Source organism: Protobothrops mucrosquamatus, unplaced genomic scaffold (assembly GCF_001527695.2).
Source record: "Protobothrops mucrosquamatus isolate PMUCROS unplaced genomic scaffold, P.Mucros_1.0 scaffold503, whole genome shotgun sequence".
Lineage (NCBI taxonomy): Eukaryota > Metazoa > Chordata > Lepidosauria > Squamata > Viperidae > Protobothrops > Protobothrops mucrosquamatus.
In genome coordinates this window covers 308,699-336,546 of record NW_015386819.1, presented here as the reverse complement: position 1 = coordinate 336,546, position 27,848 = coordinate 308,699, and the positions used below count along the sequence as shown (strand labels likewise).

At 36.8% G+C, this 27,848-nt stretch overlaps 1 protein-coding gene across 1 annotated transcript in view; it reads right to left on the bottom strand.

The window, feature by feature from the left end:
• BCKDHB (branched chain keto acid dehydrogenase E1 subunit beta) overlaps positions 1–27,483 on the bottom strand; it is a 46,046-nt gene extending 18,563 nt beyond the window's left edge. Inside the window, exons 1-9 of the mRNA XM_015816810.1 lie at positions 27,301–27,483; positions 25,575–25,652; positions 24,944–25,012; positions 23,194–23,327; positions 20,393–20,548; positions 18,867–18,975; positions 14,607–14,704; positions 14,172–14,282; positions 3,446–3,532 (exon numbers count right to left, since the gene is read on the bottom strand). Of these exons, the coding sequence (XP_015672296.1) occupies positions 3,446–3,532; positions 14,172–14,282; positions 14,607–14,704; positions 18,867–18,975; positions 20,393–20,548; positions 23,194–23,327; positions 24,944–25,012; positions 25,575–25,652; positions 27,301–27,433 (975 nt within the window). The 5' untranslated portion in view covers positions 27,434–27,483. The remainder of the gene's footprint in view (positions 1–3,445; positions 3,533–14,171; positions 14,283–14,606; positions 14,705–18,866; positions 18,976–20,392; positions 20,549–23,193; positions 23,328–24,943; positions 25,013–25,574; positions 25,653–27,300) is intronic.
• Positions 27,484–27,848: the final 365 nt, after the last annotated feature.

The window sequence follows — 27,848 nt, the reverse complement described above, 5'->3', positions numbered from 1 at the left end:
CCAATGGGCCACGCCCACCCAGTGGGCCACACCCACCCGGCACCCAATGATGCATAAGTGGATTTTGGGTTGCAGTTTGGGCACTCGGTCTCTAAAAGGTTCGCCATCACTGACCTAGAAGTAGTTAGTCATTTTCAAATAAAGATAAAATGGACAGTGTCTCTGGTCAGACAAGATACACATTGATTACATGGTGATATTTTATACAAACACATATATAAAATGCAAAACAATAATATCCATATGGTAAACTGCAAGAATTGCAATTTAGTTTCATCCTTCAAAATAAGAATGCCTTATTTCTTCCTCACAATCTGGACGACATAATGATATGAAAATATATAATCTACTTTAACTGGACTTGATATAAGTTTTATTAATTCCACATGGAAAAGAAAAGAAAAAAAAAGAAAAGAAAAAAAAGAAAAATCAGGTTCAATCCCTGAGATTTTCGGGCTTTCTTATTACACATTTCATCCAGAAAAATGATTTTTATAACGGTTTTTCCTTTTATATTCATGACACGACATGTCTAACACTGAAGCCTTGCTTTCACAATCAAGTAAATGTATGTTAGAAATTAATAAGAACAGTTCTTCTGCATGCCTAAAGCAACATTCTTCTGTGAAACACTTCATAAATCACACATCAAACATATTTTATATACTTATGAAAAATGAGGGGAGAAACTATGATGAAACAAATAAAATTTGAAACAGGAAACTCATTTCCTAAACTCTTATGAATTAAGACTTTGTAAATCTTTAATTTTTTAAAAAAGATACTTCATAATATATAGGCATACATTCAAGGGACTAGCAACTTTGGGAGCTGCTCTCAGCTGTCTTTAGAGATTTGAACATGAATAGCCACTCCACTTTGCATTTTTCTCAACAAAGCATCTTTCTTTTAAGGATTATTATAGACATTTTACTCTTCTTTTTTTTTTATCAAAGCATCTGGTCTAAAGGATTTCCAAAACTGTATTATGAACTTGACACCAAGCAAGAAGTGGATATTTTTTTCCCTGATATTCTACCTCTTGACCATTTCACATAAGTGAGAAAAAAAAATCAATATTGCTAACTGCAGAGCTGGTATTGTGCCTGGCCCTTATTGGGCCAAGGCAGGGAGTAAAGAATCATATGATTCCCAGAAACTCCTGGACCACATGATTCCTAACCTCACTGCAGCCCGGGTAAGGAAATCTGTAGGACTTCTGCCACTACATTTGGTAGAGCTTCCCCACACCGACATTTTTCACAGAACAGCGTATCTAAAGTTTTCAATGGTTTTCTACCACTACCACAGAATGCTATAAAGAACAGATGTAGTAAATTTAGGATTGTAACCTAAAGCTTAAAAACACTATGAAGCCAAGTACAGTAAGTTCTCAAGGACTTTTTTTTTTCATAATGATCAGAGCAGAACAGTGTTATTTTTTTTCTACAGGATGATGTGAACTTGAAAAGCAATCATAACTGATATATGATAATCAATTAGTAAAAAACTGTAGCAAAAATAACTGTGAAAGATCACAATATTCAGATTTTAAAAATACAATACCACAAAGTAAAACGAAATACAAGATGATGTAGAGATAGTTTCAATATACCAAGCTTTTCTCTGTCATTTTTTGAGGAAGTTCTTCAACTTCTCTATTTGACGACATTGTTGGATACAGAATGAGACTGAAAGATTATTCCTCATCTTCCAAATACAAATTGTGTAGCAACCACTTACAAATACCTATTTATTTATTTAGATAATTTATTTGGCTACCCATCTCACAGAAACAAATGTTGATGTTGCACCAAGATATAAAAAAATTAAAAACAACAGCCCATTGACACCCAAGGTAAATTACATGGTCTGGTCCTAAAATCCCAGCTAAAACAGAGCTTGCCTAACTTGGCCCAAATAAACAAACACCCAGGCCTTCAGAGTGTTATGAAAGGCTAACAGAGTCAGGGCTGGATTAGTCATTGTTCTTCTCTATCTTTACTATTAAGGTCTCTGATGTTTGAATGTAACTTTATACAAATAATATATAATTTATATTATGATACAAAAGTTAGTTTACAATTAAATGATATAGACTTTCAGTGTATTCCACACTGAACAAAAGACAAACTATTCTTTGGCTTTCTCAATTATTTAGTATACATCAGCACTGTGTTCCCCAGTCTGTTCTAAAACTAACCTGAGCATCTGCCATTGCTTTTTCCATGTATGGCTATAATCTGCACTAGATGATCTTTAGCATTATTTTGCTAGTGTGTGAAATCAAAGTAGTGTGCAGTAGTTTGCACATTCTGTTAAGCCTCCTTTCTTTGGCATTAATATATAAACATCTCTTTCAATCCACTCTTTGCCAGATATGCTGGGATAGCTTAGTTAGAACCTTTATTGATTTTTTTTTTCTGCTGCTTCCCTTTACTCCATAGATACTCCATCAGTTCCTGTAGCTTTCAAACTTACCAATAACCATTATGCTCTACTTTTAAGTTCTAGTACTAAGAATGCTTGTAAGGAAATATTTTAGAAAATAAGGTAACTTGGATGTTGCTATTTCCACCATGCAACATTTCAGTATACTTCTTCCATCTTTTTTTTTGAATCAGTTACAATGAGTGTCCTCAAAGTCTTATTGATAATATTTGTTCACTGACTGCATTAAACCCAATATTACTATTTTCCTCTTGACTATGGGAGCAACACTATCTATCATTTATCTCCTAAATAGTAAACAGTATGAATTTCTAACTGAAAGTGTCTAATTCCTGTACAGTCCAATGTGCTGATACTGAAGACACTAATATGTAGTTGATTTATTTCATCTTTCACTCTGCTGAGCTTTCCCGTGCTCATGCTTCTTACATTCTATGTTCCTGCTGTGATTCTATCTTTACAGCTTGGTTTTCTTTTCCAGTATGGCAATATTAGCAGCTATATGTCGAACGTCTTTAATCTAATCATGTCATAAATACCATTAATACTGTGGAAAGATCTTCAACTCTTCCTCCGTAGAATGTTGAATGCTATCCAACCAAAGGATACCATCCTCTGACACTACATCATTACTTTATCTCGTCTACCCATGTGGCTTTTGTTATTTTCTTCCACACACTATAAAATGATGCCTTTATCCTTGTCATTCAAATGGTCATCTGCTTCTAGTTTAGTTATATATCACTGCTGCCAGATATAGGCACCTGCCTTAGGTGGACAGCTCAGATTGATATACACTCCTGGCTTTCTTCATTCTTTTTTCCCAAAAGTACCCCCATTTCATCAAAATGAAGCAGCATTATAGGTCTTGGGAAGGAAATATGATTTTCCTTCCCATAAATATGTATCTTTAAACATATTATTTTCACTTGTGAAAATCCCACTCAATAACCAAGTTGAGTTTCTTCTGAAAATTTAGCACTTCAAGCATTACCTGTACTGTGGAGCTAATTTCAGATGCAAAACCTCCAGTAACAGGGGCTTCATGGGTGATGAGCAATCGTCCAGTCTTTGCCACTGACTAAAAACAGAGAAAAAGAAGAAAGACTTTTAAGAAGTATTCATAAAGACACTTTCTGTAACTAAAAAGTGGCATAATATTTGCCTCTTAAAGGCACACATAAGTTATTTTGAAGTCCTGGCAATCCAAGTTGACGACAGCAACTATAGACAGTATCTGGGATGGGAACAAATTATTTAGCAAGCCATGGTATAAGTTATACCCACTTTATTGAGATAAATAACATATTATTTAATAACTATTTCAACTTTTCAGAAGAAATGTGTTCAAATGTGTAAGACAATAAAACAATACAAATAGCAGCTAAAACGAATATTTCTAGACAACAACATGTTAAAAATCAACACAATGATTTAAATGCTCACAGGGGGGAAAAAAGCTTTTGTCAGTAAAGGACATTTCAGAGGCAGGCAGATGCTGCAGGAAAAGTCCATTCTGATAGCTGCTTGCCTCATCTCAGCACAGGCAGACATCCAGAGAAGGTGAAGATTATGTTAGACTGCAGATAAGAACATACTGTCTAATTATTATAGTAATCTTAAGCAGTGAAGGACTTTATATATTAATACAACCACCCTAACAGAATCCAGAAATGAAGTGGAAGCCAATGAAGAATATACAAGACTAGAGTAATATATTCACAGTACCCAGTTCTAGTTAAGTAATTCATAAGAAGCAGAATCTAAAATTAGCCATGTTTGAACATAAATCTCAATGTTATTATAAAAAAAAAAGCAACAAAAAACCCCAAACATGTGTTTTCCCTGGCTGCAACACTTTTTTATAATGGAACAGATGGGTCCATATAGCTCTCTATAGGTATGATTTCCTTATCAGATGTTCAACAACATATATATGATTCTACTGCTTAAGATTAAGCTAAGCAAATTAATTCCAGTTACTCATTATTGCATTAAGCAATTTTGTGTATGCAAGAACTAAAGAGACACATTATATCTTTCATTTTAGAAGAGTTCAAATATTCTGAAATAGTTATACTTACAACCTTTTCTTCAAATTCATTTGAACATATTAAATTCCTTCCTAACCCATACATATGGCTAGAAATGGCATATCTGGAAGAACAAGCATCTCATTTCAACTGACTACAAAATAATAAAGTGTATATATTGCAAGGGGAAAGACTCCCTCAAGTCAAATTCAACTCCTGTTGAGTGCATATATAACACATTAATCTTATCCTCAAGTTGGAGCACTGACAAGTTCAAAGCTCTGACTGGCAATAAACTGGCTGGACCAGAAGATAAAAGAATTAGACTTCTGTTTTATGTTTTATTTGGTAACCCAGCCAGCCAAGCAACTGGTAATTTTCCTCCTGATGGAAGGAATGCAGGAAAGTTAGGAGCTATATACCTTCTGGAAAGTTGGGAAATTTAAATGTATTATTTCACAAAGCAAGATTCAGTATGTGGCAACTATAGATTTTGGTTTTATCTAATTTTGCCTTACTCAATATGTCTTGATAGACTTAACAGATTTAAACATATAATTATTACAGTGCTGTAACTACCCAATGTATGGGCAGTTTATGAATGATAAAAACATTCCTGTTCTCTAGAAGAAAAATACCTTTCCAAGTCATTCAAAAAACAGCATGTAAAATGTGGGGAGGGGGAACTTAATCTAAGATTCAAAAGTTCCTCAGTCATACTTTTTCCCTCATCATAGACTGGCATTTATAGAGTTTGTTTTAAATACTGGCACGGGTCTCTCAAATTATGCTTATAAAAAAAACAAGTCTACATCTGTAACTTGTTCAATGGAGTGAAACAGTATAATTAAGAATTAATGGGCAACCAGAACAGAGGTGCAAATTAATTTCATTAATACTATTTCTTAATATCAAACCACCCATCCATCCAACAGAATTAGGAATCCCAACACCCATAGTACCTCAGTGCTTACGATTCTCAGTCGCAATGTACACAGAAAGATATTATAAGCAAAAATGTGCATTCATAGCTCGTGAATTGGAATGTAATCTAATCCTTCAAAGTTCTATAAATTCTTAGCCCAAAGAAATATGAAAGACAAATACAAGAATGCAGCCATTCTCTCTGCCTGCAACTTCAATTTATCACTATCTAGGAAGAAGCAGGTAGAAGAAATTGTTAGCTATAATTCTGCAATAATATCATGGCTATTCTCTGAGTGATACTTCATATTTTGAGCAATCGTTAAGGCTAACTATGGAAAGTCATTCTTTCTTCATATCTTACTTACTACTGAATAGAGCTAACTATTTGTATGCCATTCTGTAAAAAAAAAAAAAAGCCAAAGCTGTATAAATTAGCTTGGAAGAAGCAGGGAATTTGCTTTTAAATAACTAAAGCTCAAGAATTAAGGAGCAGATTAAGAATAAAAGGTGCTGAGTCACTTAAATATTGTCTCATGCCATGAAAGGATTTAAAGATCATACCACCACCTTGAACTGCACATGGAAGCAAGGGGCTCGCAGAGTAACAGTGTAACATGGGCCATTCTAGGGACCCCAATGACTGCTTGTGCTGCCATACTCTGCACTAGCTGAAGCTTCTGAATGCATTTCAGGAGTAGCCCCATGTAGAGCACATTGCAGTAGTCCAGACAAGAGATGATTAGGGTTTCAGTGACTAACCGCAAGAGTCCTGATCCAGGAAAGCCTGCAGCCGATATACAAACCGAAGTTGTGCAAAAGCTCTCCTAGCCATGACCGCCAGCTTCAAGCAGGAATCATAAGTACAGGAGAACCCCTAAGTTGCAAACTCAGTCTGAAGAGGTTAGTGCCGTCCAGAACTAAAAAAGTTCAAGACCTGTATCTTGAAGCTCCATGCCTCCAAAGCCACTCAGCCTTGTCAGTCGTAGCCTGTATATGGTCATGGTTAATAATTAGGGTTAGGTTTTATCTACCTTAAATTATAGATGTCGGTTTTATTTCATCCTTACACAGTCTAACTTATTTCATGGTAGTAATGAATGTATACATTTATAAAGTTGTTAGTGTTATTTGTTATATTTTACAACAAAATGATTTTCAGTACTGTATTTTGATAACCTAAAGTTTATTATGAGCAGTTTACTAGAAAAGAAGTTTACATGAAAAATAAAATAATTCTTACTGGTATTATTCCAATATCCAAGGCCTATTCTCTAACACTTTCTTCTTAAATCTTGAAATATTCCTATTCTGTTTTCTTTTTTCCTTGTAAGGCTTTGGGGCCTTCACTTTACCCTCTTCTTTCTCCATCATGTTACCATTCCTCGTTTCAATGCTTCTGCTATAGGACAAAAAAGGATGGGAACTACTATTCCCTTTATATTTTAGGTACAATCTTTCTCCTCACAATTTCCATTCTCCTTTACACTATTCTTAATTACAGTAATTCCCACCTCTCCCTTGTCAAATTCCTTTCTGTAAATGTAAAATGTTACTGTGGTTAAACATTTTTCTTTTTAAATGCTCTTTTCTCCTTTTTCTTTTTTTAATAGTCTTTATTGATACTGGATAGTTATTTTGTTTTTCTTCCTCCAGAGAAATTCAATTTTCTTAAAAATGACTCGCACGTTCTGGTGTCTTCCATCCACCTAATTTTCCTTTTGATTATCCAACTTAATCCTCTCCTCTCATTTTTTTTTGGCAACATCTGTGAGAATCAAACTCTCGCTTAACTTTTTTTATTGTTTTATTATTTTAACCTAAGCACTGCAAATCTAACTTAAATATTACACATGCATTTTGTCTATCAACATAATGAACTATATATAGTTCATCTGATTTATGTAGTTTGCTTTCTTTCACAATGCACAATGACCCCAAGACAGGACTAGAAAGATATGGGTAATAACTTAATTTCTTGATATGCTAGACAACTTATCTAAAAAAAAAAGAACTGCATCATTTAAGACAATGATGTGTGACTGCCAATATCCGGGCAACTGATAGGAAGAAGCAAAGAAGTCAGTTTTGTGACTCTTTTGTCATCTATTCCAGATTTTTCCAGCCCAGAAAAATGGTAGCCCTATGAGGGTGGTAATGATGATGGTGGTGATGAATTTGTGATCTGCAGTTGCAATGCAGTTGCAAAGCAACTATATTGGGCAAATGTAGGGCATATTTTCAGATCATAATCTGATCAATGCCTTGCCTGAAATCTCAAATGTCAACAAGGTATCTGAGATTGAACAAATCCCTCAATATGCAGGCTGATGAAAAAAGTATTTCGTGATAGCTCAGAGGCTAAAATCCACTGTATTATGAGAAACAAGCAAGCTGTATGTATACCACTCCAACCCATTTCAGGTTTCTTTGGGCACATGAAGATTTATATTGCCATTTGCTCCCTCTTTAGAAAGCTATTGCAAGATTCAACTGTTCTGGACAATTTTTCTCCAGTCTCTAATATTTCCTTTTTAAGGGAAAATTGTTGAGAAGGTGGTTATGCATCCTTGCTCTTGACCTCTCAGCAGCTTTCGATACCATCAACCACATTCGGGATGTGGGCAGCACAGATTTGTGCTGGTTTTCTTCCTTCCTTCGGTGTCAGTTCCAATTAGTATTGATCTGGCAGGAGGTCCTGCTTTGGTCCTGCTTTGCAGGATGCCACAGTTTGATACTTTCTCCTCTCATTTAACATTTACATGGGTGAGGTTATCTGATGGCAAAAGGCGAGTTATCATCAGTATGCCAATGGTACTCAGCTTTATGGTATATCTCCACCCTGGGCCAATCAAGTGGTGCTACGGAGGTCCTGCTCTTTGGAGGTGGTGATCGGTTGGATGAAGAACAGGATTCAGCTCAAACCAAGCAAGACTAAGTGGCTTTAAGTATTAGATCCTCCTGGATTTTGGGACTTTCCGTCTCTTTTTCTGGATGGTATACTACCCCAATGTGACCTGTGTAAGATCTGGGGGTCTTTCTGGACTCACTGCTCCTGTTTGAAGAATAGTAGCAGCCGTGATCAGGATAACCCTTGCACACCTACTATTGTATGTCTCCATTCCTAGACCAAGAGGCTCTGCTGAGTGTCATTCATGTTTTAGCCCCCTCATATGGATTTACTGCTATGCATTCTACATGAGTCTGTCCTTGAAGACTATTCAGAAGCTACAATTGGTTCAAAATGCAGCCAGTTATATGTGGACAGTTACATGTGCGCCATTCATCTGCGCACATTACACCTTTGCTCCAGAAGCTGCATTGGCTACCGGTTTGTTTCCGAGTTCAATTGAGTAATGGTAATGACCTTTAAAGTTCCACATAGCATGAAACCAGGTTACTTGAGGGACTGCCTTTATCCAATTACATCTACCCATCCCATCAAGTCTGGCAGGAAGGGCATGTTTGGTTACCATCAACCAAGGAGTGCTGTTTGGTGGACTCAGGAAGAGCCGATTCTGCCATACCACCTGCTTTGGGGAACATGATTCCCTGGAGATGAGATTGGCCTTGAGTATGCTGGTTTATTGTAAGGCTTTGAAGACATGGTTTTACCAACAGGCATTGGGATTCAGGAGTGTAGTGGAGGCGGTACAGTGGTTGTACTGATTGTTTTGAAGAATGGGCTTATCTTAGCTGTTTTATAGATTTCATTATGTTTTTATATGCTTTTATAGTTTTCCACATTTTTAAATTTTAAATCTTTTTGTTGCTTTTATTTTTGTTTTAGTTTTTTTGTAAACTATCCAGAAACCTATATGTGAGATGGGCAGCCATATAAATTTAGATAATATTTCTTTCCAAACGAAAAAAAAATAAAGATTAGATTTTGTATTGCTAAACGACAGGATGCAATTAAGCAACTAATCTTGCTTTACCCAATGATTTTTGGGATAATTAATCAAAAAAGTGTTAAGAGAGTGTACAACAAATAGTAGAAGACTGCCAAATTACTTTCAGCTATACAAATTCTTCTCCCTTTCTATAGTTTTACATATGTCTAGATTTAGGGAAAAACCTCAACTCTTTCCCCCCCAAAAATTAATATGAAAAATATTGGGTAGAAAGAAATGTCACAATAATTATCTTACCTTCTCATATATGTTGTTACAATACTTGTTTATATTGTATGTATGTTTAGCAAATACTAGACTTTAAAATCATTAACATTCTCTCAAAAATTGAAATTAGTTCTGTAAAATAAAACAAGTAACAAAAACACAAATACTAGCACATTTAGAATTCAAAAATATTAGACAAGAATAAATTTGCAAACGTATTACATTTGTATTTATTTGGCAGAACGTTATCCACACCCTGAACTACTACAATTAAAATAATATCTCGACATTTCATTTTGCAATAGATTTTTCAATTCCCACAAATCAACACAGACTCGGCAAAGCTTAAAGTGTGTTTAGCTTACTTATGTCCATGAATTCTCTTACAAAAAAAGTATAACTCATGCCAATGGAATCACAAGCTGAAATGGAGAACAGGGAACAAGAAAAAGTTGGTTTCACCACCATCATTTACAAAGAAAAAAAGTCTCAAATGTAAATGTCATCCCAAGTCAAAAATAAAAAAGCACAGAATCCCTTCCTACCCTTAATCATTCCTTTTTAAAGGGTTTTAGGAAGCTTCCATCATCTAGTGCAGGGGGTAGGCAACCTTGGCTCTTTCATGACTCATGGACTTCAACTCCCAGAACTCCTGAGCCAGCATGGCTCAGCTTGGAAACCTCTCCCTTTCCCCTCAGCGTGGCTGGCTCAGGAATTCTGGGAGTTGAAGTCCATCAGTCACGAAAGAGCCAAGGTTGCCTACCCCTGATCTAGTGTTTCTGGAATACAGCAAACGTAGGCACGTGACTAAATTGTGGCAGGCAGCTGCCCATTTTTGTTCACCATAATTCAATATTTGACCAACTGATACATGTACCTCTATCAAATTAAAAAACAACTTGTGTAGAAAAATCTGGAAGAAAATGACAACTTGAGATGGATGCAGACATGCTTTTATAGAATTAAATTATAGAATTACCCAGTGTTTTTCCTTTTCTTTCTTCGGAGAAACCTAGAATTAAGAATATAATTATAACTACAAAACAGGCTAAGAATTTCAACTAATATGCTGTGAGTAATCTCGAGCTATGGGTTTGGAAGCCTTTTGATGACAAAGATGCTCCACCTTTGACTCCAGACAATGTGACATTTTCCCGTGCAGAAGTGGTTTATAACTTGAAGAATCTTCTGGGCTCACAGGAGCAACCTGAAAATTGTGGCTTAGGAAACCTTTGCCTATCTTCCTCTTGTGCTCCAATTAGAGCCGTTCCAAGATGAGGAGGTCTGCTTATAGCCACAAACGATTTGATCAGCTCTTGCTAGGAATATACAACTACAAGGCTCTTAAAAGAACCTTACCTAGTCTAAAAAGCCATGACTCATCAAGGGATGGGAACTTCTACTTCATCTTAAGGAACATAAGGGACAAGCCCTCTCATCCACTTTCTTCCTTTTTGGGGAATACTGTTCTCCCTGATATCAGCTTTGTTCCCATTCTAAGCCAAAATATGAAATCTGGCCTTTTGATTAGTGCAGTGGTGGCGAACCTATGGCACGCGTGCCAGAGGCGGCATGTGGAGCCCTCTCTGTGGGCACGCGCCATCGCCCCAGCACACGTGGTTTTTAAAAGTTCGCCATCACTGGTCTAAGGCCAGTCAGCCTGAAGCCGCCATTGGGAAGCCCACCATCCCACCCGCCAGAGACCCCCTGGATCTCCCCCAACCCTGCCTGGCTCCCACAGGTGTCCCTCCTTATAAGCAACATCAAGGTGGCCACGCCCACCCCGCCATGCCCACCCAATCTGCCATGACTACTGCAGCCACACCCATCCAGTGGCCACTCCCACCCAGTCTGCCAAGCCCACTGTAGCTACGCCCGCCCAGTGGGCCACACCCACCCGGCACCTGGTGATACATAAGTGGGTTTTGGGTTGCAGTTTGGGCACTCGGTCTCTAAAAGGTTTGCCATCACTGGATTAGTGCATTCTGTGAGTTCAGCCAGTCTTGTTTGTGAGCCATTGCTATTGATTAGCATTATATACAGGTAGTCCTCAGTTACGACAGCATCTGGGGCACAGACTGTTGTCACTAAACATTGCAGTTGCAAAGCACATGACTGCATAAGTGTGGGCTGATTGCCAAGTATTACAAATTTTAGTCATGCCACTGCAGGGGTACTGCAATGGCCAGAATTTTGACAACCAGTTAAGTCCCTTTATTCATTGCCATCATAACTTAAAACAGTTGCTGAACGAATAGTTGTAATTGAAGGACTACCTCTTGAGTTTGGAGTTGGATTCCATATTTAATTTATTTAAACACAATCAAAGAAATCATGGTTAGCACTACAACTGGATCCATCCATCCCCTTTATTTATCTCTACTGAAAAAGAAAGCACATTTCTAAATCAATAGTCCTGAGTTATTTCATCGAACAAAGACGTTTCTTATTACAAAGAATTTCAAACAACCTTTCTTAGACAGTAAGATATGGGGAAGCAATTGGTCACAGTACAGAACAGAAGAATAAATAAAATTTAAATTCATTGAAATAAAATGTAATAGATGGTAAAATATATCCTTATTTTGTGATATAACTTTGTTCAAATTTATTGTTCTGTCCCAGCCTACATGAGTCCTTGTTATGCTCACAAGGAGAAACCCCTCTTCCAAGAAACAGGCAGGAACCGCAAGAAAAAAACAACCCTTTATTCTCACAGACCTGAGTCAATGTCCAAGGCAAACAAACACAGTCTACAGAAACTTGATCCTCAACACGAACAGTTGCCTTCGGCAACCAGCATCTCCCACACCTTCCCTTTTATAATTCATCCGAGGCGTGGCTTCCTAATGCCTTCTCTTTTGCCTTTGGAGCCGCCCCATTGCATTCCTCTGTCCTACTCGCTTCTCTTTCCTACGCATTCGTGCATCCTGGATTTGTCCCAACTGTTCTTCATCACTGTCCAACTCAGGCTCCCAGCACAGCTGTGTCTCAGTCTGAGCGTGAGTAGAGGGGCCAGGCTCCTCGTCCGACTGTAAGTCTTGGAGCTCCTCAGAGCCTTCCTCTGACTCTAATGTCACTCCAGGCCCCTCCTCCTTATCTGACCCTCAGACTCAGCTGCCGGATCCACTGGCTGGTGAGGAGTCACAACACTAATATTCAGTACGCATGGGATAACTATCAGTTTGAGAAGTGCACTCATGATTGACAGGTGGCCTATTCATCATTACCTTGAGATTTGATAATATATTACTAACATCAAATTATTGCAAAAACAGTTCAAATTATAAAACAGATTAAATACTCAAATTATTTTGGCAAAAAAAATAAAACCAGCTTTTAGAAAATAATACTCAGTAAAACATATGTAAAACTCAGATTTAATTGATCTAACAGAGACCTCTAGTGGTTGGAACATAACTATACTATTTGTAATTTTTAAAAAACCAGAACTGTAACGAGTAGTATGCAAATTAACTGATATTCATTAAGACTTACTTTTGTTTTTTTCTAAAAGAATTAAGAGGTTAACATTTATCCTACTAATGCTGCCCTTAATCATTTGCATTCTATGTCGTTTAAAATATATTTAATTCTTCTTATATAGAGAAATGCAGTTGTAAAATAGTACCTAGCCTTCCCAAGACACAATTTATATATGGTGTCAATGGGGCTTGTTGTGTGGTCAATATTAACATTTATTTTCTTTTGGAAAAGATGGGGAAAAGCTGCTGACTATTGCTACTTGTTATTTTGGATATTGGCGTTATTTACTCCTGTCAGAACTATAAAAAACAGCTATTAGATATTATAATACTTGCACCAAATGATAGCATTTTCATGAAAAAAAAGATACTTCCAATTCACAACCAAATTCCAGGCTATCATTACCAAAAGGCTTGTGGATATTTACAGGGAGTAATCAGGTTCAGGAGGCAGGGAGAAATACTGAATATCATCCATGGGAAAAGTGTCTCACACACTATGATAAAACAGTACTAAAATATAGGGGTTCACTGGATACTTCCCCACAAGGAAGGCAAGGCAAGGCAAGAGAAATTAGGGAGAGGAAGTGATACAAGGAAGTGACAGATGAGAAGATAAGAGGGAAAAGAAAGAAAAAGGAAACAATTAGCCTAGAAGAATAAAAAGAAAAAATGTGAGGGGGAAAAAGCTATCATTCTTCAAAAAAAATGGTGACGTGATTTATTTCATCCTTTCATCTTCCCTCCCCATTCCCAAAGGCCCAGTCTACATTCTTTCATACTTGGGACTGAAATAAATCCAGCATCCCTATAGATAACTGCTCAGCAGGCTAGAAGCTACACTTGCAACTCTTGGAGGGGGAGGGGAGTAGTTAAAGACTCAAAATCCCTCTTCAAAACCCACATTTTATGTTTAATCTCAGACAGAGATCCAAAATATCAGTTCAGTGCTGCCCCTGTAGTTTGTGACATTCCTTTTTTAAAAGTATACATATATTTCCTAAGCATTTAGTTTCCTTGGACCATAGGTTTCCATAGACAAACAACAGAGATTTGTTCAAAATATTTTGTATCCATCTTATATATCACTACTGTATAATAATCAGATCATTATAAATGAGTTCGATTAAATGGACAAACAGGATATGTACACTTACCTTGCACACAGTTTCTGCATCCCAAGGCAAAATCGTCTTCAAATCAATTATTTCACAGGACACTCCTAATTTTTCTTGTGCCATAACTGCTACCTCCTTTATAATATGAACCTAAATATTAGGAGAAAGCATGCAATAAACTTTAAATCTCATGAATTTCAACAAGATCTAAGTATCACTAACATTCTGGTTCTAATCCTATCTATTTGGGTCTTATTTAATTTCCATCATTTTCATGACAAGAATATTCTAGAATATTACATACACACATAATGGAGGCCTGAATGAAATATCTGTTGAAGTGATTGCTTCGGATAGCAACACTACCCAGATGAACATGCCAATAAAGTGATAATGGTAAAGTATTAGGAAGTAATAGTAGTAACTAGTAAGAAGTATTTGGGGTTTCTTTCCTCAAATCCTAACAAATCTTACCTGAGTACCCCAAGCCACCAAAGTCACATCGCTTCCATCCTGAAGCACTTCTGCTTGAGACAAAGGGATGGAGTAAGGCTCCACAGGTACTTGTTCCACTGAATAAAAGGAAAACAATTAAGTTTATAATTTGAGTATCTAGAACAGAGATAGGGAACTACAACTTCTAGCAGCCCCAATCAGCATGGATAAAATTGAAGGATGCTGGCAAAACCTGCTGGCAAAACATGTTCCTCATCCCTGCTGCAAGACGTCTAAATTGAGAGCCATAACTGTAATAGAACTGACAAGGAAAGTTCCGTTCTGAAGAAGTGGCAAGGTACGAAGATAAAAATTAATTCACTTGTGTCATTGTGCAATTTATTACCAGCTGAAGCTATGAGTGCAGAAAATAAAAAATCCCAGAGATATAATTTAGGGATTTCCCTAAGAATCAGAAAACTTTTTTTTTTACTGAAAAACTTAACCACAATTAAATATTTACGTAGATCAGTGTTTCTCAACCTTGACAATTTTAAGGCATGTGGACTTCAACTCCCAGAATTCCACAGCCAGCATTGCTGGCTGTGGAATTCTGGGAGTTGAAGTCCACATGCCTTAAAATTGTCAAGGTTGAGAAACACTGACGTAGATGAAATCCAAGTTTTTTGAGAAAAGGAAGCAGCAACTAAAACTCGCTACAAATTTAGCAGGCAGATAAGTGACCTTATAAACCAAAAAAAAAAATCTGTTTGTGTTCACAATTATTCAGATATATTGCAGTAAAAACCAAACAAAATTAAATAGAGATAATCCAACAAGATTCCATTTTTTGCAAGCACAATTGGCCATCTCTATGAATAAGAGGATGTCACAATTACAAGAAATTAAGCATATGCTTGATAAATACTTATATGACAATTTGTAAATGGAGGTACAGATCTAACAGCAATGGCAGAAAGCCAGCAGAGATGGTGGAACTTTCTAACACAGAGCCCTATTTACGATTATTTCTCTGTTGAACATTTATATGCACACAAGAAATACAATAGTTTTAGAAAGACAAGGCATCCACTAACTTTCCCCCTTCACAGAGCCAACTGCCTCCACTTGATAGTTTTTAAATGCCAGTGTCAACTGTCAACTGAATTGTTGGCTTCCCCTCCTCCCAACCTCTAAAGAAGAGATATTCCACCAACCAGTTGTTTCTTGGAGTTCACCTACCAAACTTTCTCTGTCAAAAGATATTACTGCAATGTCCTAATCTTTGGAGGTGTCTTTAAAGGATACAATGTTTGGATCTAATTTTCACCGAACCTCTATACCCTATTTACTATTCAGGAACCAAAATAAGCTCAGCTTAGAGCGAGAGTACAAAATTATTTCAGCTTCCACTCTTCAGAAATCGAGGAAATGGAAAATAAGATCAAAATCTTATATTTTAACTAATACAGTCTAGAAAGATTGTGCTTATTCTTTGTATGTCATATAAGGAGTTTACAAGTTGAAGTCCATGTATTCACAATCTGCATCCTTCTTTCAAGTTAGTCTTGGGCTTGGAGGGACATATCCAGTCAGACTTCAAGAGGTGAAGTGTCCCAAATCCCTTGATAGAAATTCCCTGAAGAGATTATGCCTGTTGCACAAGAGTTGGCATTTCCATAAAACTCCACTCCCTATACTAGTACAATTCATCCCTGCCTGAATCATAATGAATTCATATAGGATAAGGTCACTGCGAAACGTTCTGATGTATATCCCAATATTCTAACAGTTCTGCTATCATAGTAAGTCCATAGACAATACATTTCTTTGTTCTAAGCATTAAGAATGTAATTGTCAGTCTCTTACTACAGTAAACCTGTAGGAAACAATCTAATAAATCTTTGAAAAAGCACCTATTCATATATTGAAGAAAACGTCCTGTTTAAAAAGTACTAAATTGTCAATATGTTATAAAAAGTGATCACTGAAAGATTCTAGTTCAAATTTTTCTAATCTTCACAGAATTACCTTAATTTTCAATTGTTTTACATTTGCTATTTTTCTTTAACTAGTTTGCTTTGCATATTTTGTGTATCCTCTATTTAGACTAACATGTGGAAACATTATAAAGACTTGCAATTATAATTGTCATTTTCATTCAGGTCTTTAAATATTTTGTGAACACTTTACTATAAATATAGATATATAACTATATAGATATACAGGCATATAAATATAGGAAATATAGAAAACAGGAAATATTTTAATTATATTTCATTTATTAATAAATGTTATCATTTGGACATATCAATCTTTTTTCTGATACGTTAACTACGCTGTATTAAACATTAGCAAAATATTCATTCAGAGATACTTAAATAAGGATTTATCTAGTTTTCTTTCTCAGAGTTTTCAGCACTCCATTAATGAAAAAAATAATATTTGCTCATAGAACTAGTAATCCATATGGCCTGTACTGAACTCTAACTTCTTCAGATCAGTGGCAGGGTTCACACATTGTAGGAAATTATTACATTATTTACTTCTGCCTTAAGTGTGATTGCCTATGCTTCTATAAACAGCCACAACTGCTAATTCATGCATGTTGCAATATACGAATTTTAATTCTATTAATCCTTAATTATAGTAGGAAAACATGTGTAGATCCTGTGACAGGACATTTTGAACACTGATTGAAAAACTGGTTGTTTTTAATCTTACTTGCCATGTCACTATAACAACCACTGATGCAAATCATTTATTTCTATACTATTTATGTCATATAAGGTGGAATTAAATGAAGCTGAAAAGGTCATAAGAACAAATTCTCCACAAGAAATTTAAACCTGATAATGTCAAGATGACTCATTTTTTCCTCTAAGTACCACTATCTGCTTTTGAATCATTCAACGGTTCATTAAAAAACCCTGCACTGTTTAAAGTTTAATTTCTGAAAAACAACTGTCATGTTTGAGTAGAACAGTTTCTCAATACCCCAAATTCATGTTATAAATACTAAAATCATAACATGTCTTTATAAGTCACCTGTCTTACATTAACCAGTATTGTTCAGCAATAAAATCCCACAGCTATTTAAGGAGGTCAGAAATATATGTTACCTCGCCATAAATTCTGTACCTCCCAAGCTAGGGAATTTTGATTCAATGCAGATTCAGCTTAACTGAATGAAACTAACTTCAAATTATCAGTCATGACTGCATGGCCTATTATAGTTTGGGGTGGGGGGATTCAGTTTTATTTTCTCCTTTATTTGACAGAAGTTAGGAATATGTAGAACATTCCAAACATAAACCTTTCCATGCACAGAATAGCTATTTTTTGGGTGGTCAATAACCAAATCAAAAATGGAATGGAATGGCTTTGTTCACGCATTAAACAAAACTATTTTAATTTTCGTACAAGTGGTATGGGGGAAAAGAAGACAAGGAGAAAACAACAAAGTCATCAGAAGTTGAGGGGAGACACAGGAGAAAGGGAACTTGCTTAGAAGGCTGGGGAGCTGGTGGGATATGCTGCACTGGACATTGAAGGAAAGCAGGGGAAAGGTCATATCAGAATTGAGATTCCACACTTGTTTGTAGCTCACAGTACAACAATGACTTTATAGTACTAGAAAATATACTGCACTATTTGACCAACACTAAATACAGTAAGAAGAAATCTTCAGTCAGTGGGGTGGTCAATTATTAGATATGGTTAGTAAATTCTGCACTAAGCAAACAATTGAACTAGATCAGTGATGGCGAACCTTTTAGAGACCGAGTGCCCAAAAACTGGCCCCGTCTCCACTCCACCCCCCCTCCGCCCCCACCCCGTCCCCCACCCTGCCTGCCCACAGGGCCACTCACCGCCTCCAGGGCCTACCGCAGATTGCCCAGGCAGCCCAGCAGCGCCATGGCAGCCACACCCTCTGCCTGCGCTCCACAGCATCAACTGTGCGCGATGGGGCATGAGGGCAGAATCTGCCCTGGCTGCCTATCTGCCATGTTCTTGGCTGCGCTGCTCTACATGGGCCATGTTCAGGGGCAACTCTCTTCAGGGGGGCCGCTGGTGAGGAGGGAGTTGCGTGGGGAGGCGAGGCTGGGGCAACGGCACATGTGCCCACAGAGAGGGCTCCAAGTGCCGCCTCTGGCACGCGTGCCATAGGTTCGCCACCACTGAACTAGATGATATACTGTATAAGGTCTGTTCAACTCATACATGCTATGTTTCTACCATGTGAATAAATAAGATGTAGGTTACATTTTTACCTTGAATACAATGAGAAAAATTTACCTGCTGCTCTGTACATTATTTTAGGTTCAAAGAATATGCAAGGGTTTTTATCTTCTATACATGACAATAACAGTCCTTTGGCTTCAATAGGTCCTCTTGGAACAACAATCTTCAAGAAAATGAATACATAAACAAGTTAGAGATTATCTTGGCTAAGAAAAATATCAAGAGTAAAAAAATAAACATTGTTCCAAGAGATAATTTCCTATTTCAAATTATCCCAATAAAACTCAGTGAAAAGATGCTAGATGCATGGCAAAGACAAATCTGCTTAAATAAATGACCATGTATTAATTAGAGAAATTAGAGGAAAAATGAGATTGGTGGCACTAAGTTACACTATTAGGGTAATTATTCAACCTGTATTACAGACTCAATTAGCACTATATGGATGGTTTGCATCTATGGAAGTAGTAGTATGTGCATATCTATCTATCTATCTATCTATCTATCTATCTATCTATCTATCTATCTATCTATCTATCTATCTATCTATCTATCTATCTATCTGATAAATCAGCTCCTATTAAAATATGATTCAGAGACCAAATATGTCAATGTCTGTATGATTAAATGGATGCAGAATTTAAGGAGGATAACTGACATGCAAAAATGGGAATATCAATGAAAATGAATTTCAACTAATATACTTAAGAGAAAAACTGGTACAATAAGTTCTATTGATCCAATGATTTACTAAAATAGATAATGAATATTGAAATAAAATATGGAAAAATGTAAATGTAAAAATCAAAATGGAATCATAAATCATACCTGGTGGCAAAGTCAAAAAACTCAGGTCTACTGAAAAATAAACTACTATAGGATGCAACAAGTCTTAAATGTTGGTCTTCCTTTTCCATCAGTCATTTTTCTATTATTAGCAAACATTATATATCTACAAAATACACTGAGCTGATTTTACATATGAAAACTGGCATCAGAATACTTCTTACTGGAAATCACATCTAATCTTTCATTAGAGGAATGGCAGCTGAAACTATGGGAACGCTAATCAATATGAAAAATAACTTCATAAATTTAAAAAAAAAACCTATTCTGATGTTAATTTCAATATAACCTGGAAATCATTTATGGATTATAATTCTGCACATAGCTTGCTGCCACACCCAAGATTTGAGTTTCCTTAAAATAAGGTTTTTAATCTCTTTAACCATGGTTATTTACTATTTAGCTATTCTTTAACATGATTTCAAAACTAGCTTTGAAGGTATTAAACTGACACAAAATTATATTTGTTCTAATCCATTTTGATACCTAGGATAAAAGAGAGATTGTTTTTCTTCCAAGGGGATTATTTTATAAATGCATCCATTTAATTTTACTTTGTGGTGTTTCATTCTGCAAATTTCCCTGTGTAATATTTGTATTCTATAATTTCCTTGTATCTGTTTTAATGTAAAAAAAACCAGATAAAACAAATATAAAAGTAACCTTTTATATTTATATTTTAAAAGAATTATTAGAACACTCTAAAGACCATCTAATAAATGATTACTCTATACCTTCAGTCCTGGACAATGAGCAAAAAAGGCCTCTGGGGACTGAGAGTGATACAATGCACCATGACCCACACATCCCCAAGGCGCTCTTATTGTAAGGCTTCCACAGTTAAAGAGATCTCCAGAACGGTATCGATACTTTGCTGCCTCGTTAACAATCTGAAGAAATAGAGAGAGATAGTTAACATTACATGCAGTTATCAGGACCTATTTATACAGTTATAGCACATTCATGTTCTATTATAAATTATACAAAAACAAGAGGCAAATTCTGAAATTATGGATACTATCCAATAATAAAGAAACTANCCTGCTCAGGCAGGAAACCCTATACCATTTCAGACAAATGGCTGTCCAGTCTCTTCTTAAAAACCTCCAGTGTTGGAGCATTCACAGCTTCTGGAGGTAAGGAGTTCCACTGGTTAATTGTTCTCACTGTCAGGAAATTTCTCCTTAGTTCTAGGTTGCTTCTCTCCTTGATTAGTTTCCATCCGTTGGAATGGAAGATGGATGGATGGATGGATGGATGGATGGATGGATGGATGGATGGATGGATGGATGGATGGATGGATGGATGGATAGATAGATAGATAGATAGATAGATAGATAGATAGATAGATAGATAGATAGATAGATAGATAGATAGATAGATAGATAGATAGATAGATAGATAGATAGATAGATATGAGGTAAGAACTTTATGTGCACTACTTGAAGTTGCACAAAATAAAGGAAGGATATCAAAATAACAATAATAAATATGCAAATCAGAATCCTACATGGAAAAAAAATGCCAGATGTTCAAACTAACTGTAGAAAAGGAACACAGGCCATGATTTTTGGTGCACTCTGGAAAATTGAGAAAGCTAAAGAATATTTTAAAAATGAAGTCATTGTTTCATTGATTACAGAAGTCTTTTAATTATGTTGATAACATCAAGCTGTGGAATTAATTAGAAAAATGGATATCCCAGAACATCTCATTGTCCACTCTTCTGATAGCCAAAAATGCAAAAGATTTGCAAGAAGCATGAAAAAATGGTACTAAAATTAAATATAAAGACCAAACTAACAACAACTGGTAGACCAACCAGGACTGACAATGAAGATATTGAAGTGGAAAATAGCTTTTGTCTTTTAGGATCAACCATCCCAGAAAAGGAACAAGCAGTCAAGAAAAAACACTGCTGACAATTATTCCATACAGCAGCCATGAAGGCCTTGGAAAAGATATTCAGATCCCATCATGTGCTTACATCTACAAAGATGAGAATTGTGCAAGCCATAGTATTCCTTATGACACTATGGAAGCCAAAGTTGGACTTTGAAAAAAGCAGGATAGAAAGAATATTGAATTTTTTTTAACTTGAATACTAAAGAATATTCATGAGAATAACATATTATTGTAAGTCGTCCAGAAACACTTGTTTGAGCTGGACGACTATAGAAACTGAATAAATAAATAAAAATAAACATTAGAACAACATATCATGAAATAGCTTGAAACATGTTATCATGAACAATACGATAAGATGAAAACAAATAAAGGCAGCCTGGACCAAATCAAGCCACTCAAGACACAAATAACCAAGCTCAAGTATTCACATTTTGGATACATTATACAAAGACCTAATTTTCTGAAGAAGTCTATAAGGGAGGGAAATGTAGAAAAGGATGACTAGCAGCAAGATGGATTTACTCAGTTATAGAGGCAATGCATGCACTGTTGGAAGATATAAAAGTTCAGGTTAGGGACAGATCATCATGAAGAATATCTAAAGATAGTCCTTGACTAATGACAACTCAAACTTACAACAGCCACAGAAAGGGTGCTTTACAGCTTTTAAACCAATTCCAGCTATCACAAAATACTGCACCACCACCATCCCTGCAGTCATGTGATTGTAATATGGGCACTTGGCAACTTGTTAGCACTTACAACCAGTTGCCAAATACCCAGTGATAGTGTGATTGCCAGTCTTCCCTGCCCCACCCCCCACAAAGTTTTCCATTTTGGCAAACCCCCTCTCCCATTTGTAGCCACCTCACATGGCCGACATTTTCAATGAATCTGCCTAAGCATTTGGGGGTGTTAGGGAATGTACATGTTTTTCAGTGAGTTCAGAAATCCAGTTATATCTTCTACTGGTATAAGTTCATTTAATCAATGTATATATTATTTCCCACATCAAGCTATTGTTCCAGTTACTGATTATTTTGAGACAGTTTTCTCTTTATTTGAGCTAACTACAAATATAAAATTGATTTTTAAGACTTTTCTACATACAAAAATTAGAAATTACCTTGGGCTCTCAAATGTGATAATACAGCACATTTTATCAAGCAAACAGACAATTCCAACCAGAGATGTATCGATGTTCAACTGTGAACCTACGTTCATTATTTCTTACTATAGACTCCTTCCAGTTACAAGACAGAAATATAGTACTGGTATGCTCATGCTTCTGACATTACTTCTTCTAAAAGTATTTCTTCCATAAAAGAATACATTTTCCTCAAGAGGAACATGTAGGACTTTCAGCTGTCCATAGCAGAAGTGCCAATTCTCTTTTTGCATGTTAATTGAAACAGCAAGGTCTTATCAACATATTTTCACAATTTTGGTTCCTTTTGTAACATACAAAACGGCACAGACTCTTCAACCATTCTAATTCATATTCATGAAGATCCTTTCAATCATCACACCTAATCTCTCTCCAGTCACATTTTCATTGTTTTAAGAAAGTTAATGTAATATCTCTAAATTTCCTTCTAATTTTCGACATCTTAAAATATGCTCTAACCTGATCAAAGGCGGGATAAATATAGTCAGCAAACTGGATTTCGGCGATAGCTGTGGCACCAGTGACTGCAATTCCAATGCCAAATCCCACAATTCCTTGTTCACATAAAGGAGTATTGAACACTCTGTCTTTACCTATAAGAGATTTTTATTAATATATAATATATAAACCAGGAAAACATATTTTAATACATGGTATCTGATGGAATGAAAAGAGCTTACACTGTTTGTGTAGAACTAAACAATAATGATGAAAAGGGTCATTTTGGCCAAAATAATAATAATAATAATAATAATAATAATAATAATAATAATAATAATAATAATAATAATAATAATAATAATAATAATAATAATAATAGTAGAGTTGGAAGGGACCTTGGAGGTCATCGAGTCCAACCTCCTGCTCAGGCAGGAACCCTACACCATTTCAGACAAATGGCTGTCCAGTCTCTTCTTAAAAACTTCCAGTGTTGGAGCATTCACCACTTCTGGAGGCAGGTTGTTCCACTGGTTAATTGTTCTAACTGTCAGGAAGTTTCTCCTTAGTTCTAGGTTGCTTCTCTCCTTGATTAGTTTCCACCCGTTGCTTCTCGTCCTGCCTTCAGGCGCCTTGGAGANTCTCTTCTTAAAAACTTCCAGTGTTGGAGCATTCACCACTTCTGGAGGCAGGTTGTTCCACTGGTTAATTGTTCTAACTGTCAGGAAGTTTCTCCTTAGTTCTAGGTTGCTTCTCTCCTTGATTAGTTTCCACCCGTTGCTTCTCGTCCTGCCTTCAGGCGCCTTGGAGAATAGCTTGACTCCCTCTTCTTTGTGGCAGAGCCCCTGAGATATTGGAACACTGCTATCATGTCCCCCCTCGTCCTTCTCTTCGTTAAACTAGACATACCCAATTCCAGCAACCGTTCCTCCAATCCTCTTCTCTATAGAGGAATCAGAATTAAAACACTGGACATAGATTGAAAGTCCATCACTTCTATGGGTAATTGGTACCACCACTGAACTGCTCTTGCAATCTCAAAGCTTCTTCTAAGTATTCTGCTGAAATCCGTCTTCCTGTTACTCAAAACCTTTAGTCCGTGTTATACACACTGGATTCCATGTACGTCAGACATATTAAGAGTATGATCATATTTCCCTTCAATGTTCTCCCACAGCTAACTACTTCCAGTTCGTAATTTTTCTTCTAACTTTCTAAATTTTCCTCAATAATTTCAAAATTAAACCACTCTAATTTATTTTATGTAAAGCTATGCTTGTGTAGCTAGATTCCTCAGTAGAACTCTATATTATGCCCATATGAGCAATGTATTATTTACAAAGCCTTAAACGTGACATCATACTACTTTCCATACAAGTTGTCTGTGAATGCCTCGCACACTGTAGTGCCAACACCCATTATATGTAACAATCTCCCCACCTAGATCAGATGCACTCCTAAACTAGACTTTTGTTTTTATCAACAATTGGAACATTTATCAATTATTTATTTAATCAGATTTAGATAGCATCCAAAGTGACTCTGGACGGCAAAATAACATCCATTTGCAAAGACTAATTCATACCAACCATTCCAGTAACTGCTCTAAAGTTATTCAAAATTATGGTTTTAACCAATGATCTCAATTTTTTATTATTGCTAATTATGTTTATTTATTGTACAATAGTGAGACCTTTATCAAAATGAAAAACATTGTTTTATGAAAATAATAATGTAACATGAGATATGAATTATTAAATTGTGAACTTACCAAATTTGTCTCTCAAGCCAACGGTACATCTGAAAACTCCACCAAAGGATACATCTTCACCAAATATTACTGTGTATATTAGAAATCAAGGAAATAGTTGTTCAGAAAGAAACTGGATTGTTAAAATTGAAAGTCACCTTCATCTAACTTTTTTCTACTGTGTGTTTTTCTTTATATAACATGAATTTGATGAGTGATAAGAACCAAGCCCTTTCATAAATAATACTGGAAATGAAAGGACTAGCCAATTTACAAAAACCATGGAAGAAATCTATTTCCATTAAAAGTTGTACCTTTTCCACTTACTTCATTTCATAATTTTTGCAACAAAGGCTATCTTCATTTTTTCCCCCAGCAAATAAAATTATGTTAATTTAGCAGCACACATCACTGAAATAGGCTTCAAACTTCAAACAGAAACTTTATTTGGGAGCAAATTCAAAACCTAAATAGAATTATTTTACCATCCAAAAATGATATGAGGGAGAAAATATGCTGATTAAGCATCTCCAGAATAACATAATTGTTTTTGCCTTATGTAGTAATGAGTGAATTATGTAGTAGTGAGTATCCTCAATCGAAGAGGCTCTAAGTAAAAGTTTCTCTTACATAGCAAAGCATAAAAACTTACCTGCAGTTGGATCTCTAGATAAGGCATTATCCAAGGCACTTGTTATAGATTGGAAAAGGTTCATTTTTTGTGTCTGGCCTGTGAAGAGATTATTTAGTTAAACAAGGCCAATATTGAATTGATTGCTAAATAGCACCATATAAAAACTGCAAGATCCATTTGGAAAGCTTTAAGACTTGTCAGAATCCAATATTTCCATGTTTTCCAATGTATCACTAATGTATGTACTCAACAGTGAGTAACAATTGGAGAGAATAGGAGGGAAAATCCACAAAAATCATCCCCTTGATTGGTTAGTCAGTCAACAGAAGTTCCACCAAATTAAAAGTGTATTTTTAAAAGATCCTTTCCATTTGTTAAAAGATCTTGCTGGTTCACCTGCTGTCCATGTTTACAAAAATATCTTATTATAATTATGATTTAATCCTTTAACTTAATTTTTCTGAGATCATAAATATCTCAAGTTCTGTAGATCGTAGAATTGTCATCTCTATGGCTTAAGATTGGTTTAAATTTTAATTAGGAGATGAAAGGGAATTTCCTCAGAACTAAGCAGTCCTCTGCAACACAGTCTTAGCACGGAGGGACCAGTAATAGATTAAAGTCCCAGAACAGGAATTATGACATTTTAAAGGTGACCTCAATTACTACATATCACATAAAGGTCTGGCACAAGATATGACTTTCACTCCTACCTAAAGTGGGTTTTTCAATATCACTCATGCTCTTTCCGTATTCAAAGGGACAATGAAGGGCATATCTTTTGTCAAAATGAAACATCAACATGCCATGATAAGGACAGAAAATGAAGAGACGGAATGGCACAAGAGTGCAGTTAACTGTATTCACAAAGGCAAATACTGCAACACTCTACAGAAGGTGCCAGCCTCCGCTATGAGTGACAAACTGTTAACTACTCTAGTTTCCTCTTCTATAAAACTCTTCACGGAAGTTAGAATAGAATAACAGTCTTGGAAGGAACCTTGGAGGTCTTCTAGCCCAACCCCGTTTAAGCAGGAAAACGTATACCATTTTAGACAAATGGTTGTCCAATCTCTTCTTAAAAACTTTCACTGCTGGAGCATTCACAACTTCTGGAGGCAAGTTGTACCACTGATTAATTGTTCTGTCAGGGAAATCCTTCCTCTCTACTTTAAATAACGGGAAGGGACAACCTGCGTCATAACCAGGCACTTGGTAAGCGCCACCAGCTTTAGTGTATTGCGGTCCCACTTGATTTCCTGAACAATCATAGCTTGTTTGTACTGCATCACATCAGTGGCTGCACCTACACAGGTGGTGGAAACTTCATTTTAGGATGCAAGGGAGGAAGAAGTACAGGGGTAGTCAACCTTGGCTCTTTTATGACTCGTGGACTTCAACTCCCAGAATTTCAAGGTTGACTACCCCTGAAGAAGTACTTTCTGATTCGCGTGTAAGACTTTTTAAAGGCATAAACCCAACGCGGCGGGGACGCCGTTTTCATAAGACCCTGGCCTATTGCGCCAAAAGCTTTTGAAAACGCTTGCACAGATGCCGCTTCCCTTTCCGCCATCTCAGCCAGCTAGACTGGAGAAAAAGCCGCAGCAAAGGGGAGGGGGGGTGTCTTCCTCCGACTGACTCGCTTCCCTTGCACTCGACAAGGGGCTGCAAAGAGGCCGGGGAGCGGCGTCTTCTCCCTACGACGGTCAGCACGGACCCGGGCGAGGAGGATTAAAGCGCTCACCATATTGGGTGGGCTCCGGGTCCGGCTGGAAAGAGAAATGCGCCGCGCGCCTGCGGGGTGGAGACCCCGTCGCGAGACGGAGCCGAAGAGTGGAGACCGCCGCTCTCCGGAGCCCGAGACCGGCGAGGGCCATCTCGACCACTCGCCGCCGCGGGGTCTGCTCACTGGGACGAGCGCGAGCACGTTGCGGGAAGGCGGGGACTCACGCCTGCTCCTCTCATTGGTAGCGGCGCCGATAGTAAACAAATCAATCGGAGCCCTGCCAGCTGGGGCGGTGGGTATTTTTTTAAGGAGCGAACCTTCCTTCTAGGAGTGAGGCGTGCTGGGCTGCTTTACGCATGCGCAGAGGGCGAGCGTTGGTACGCTGATGGGGCAAAACCCAGATGGTGACAGAAGAGAGTGAATGTTTTGGGCGGAGCATCTGTAGGGTAAAGAGAATCTGTTGGAGATTTACACTTCGGGTTCTAGTTTGATAAGGTAGTGGTTGTAGTATAAGATCGTACAGATGGCGCTTAAAGTGTCAAATTTAGCAGAAATGGCTAAAATTT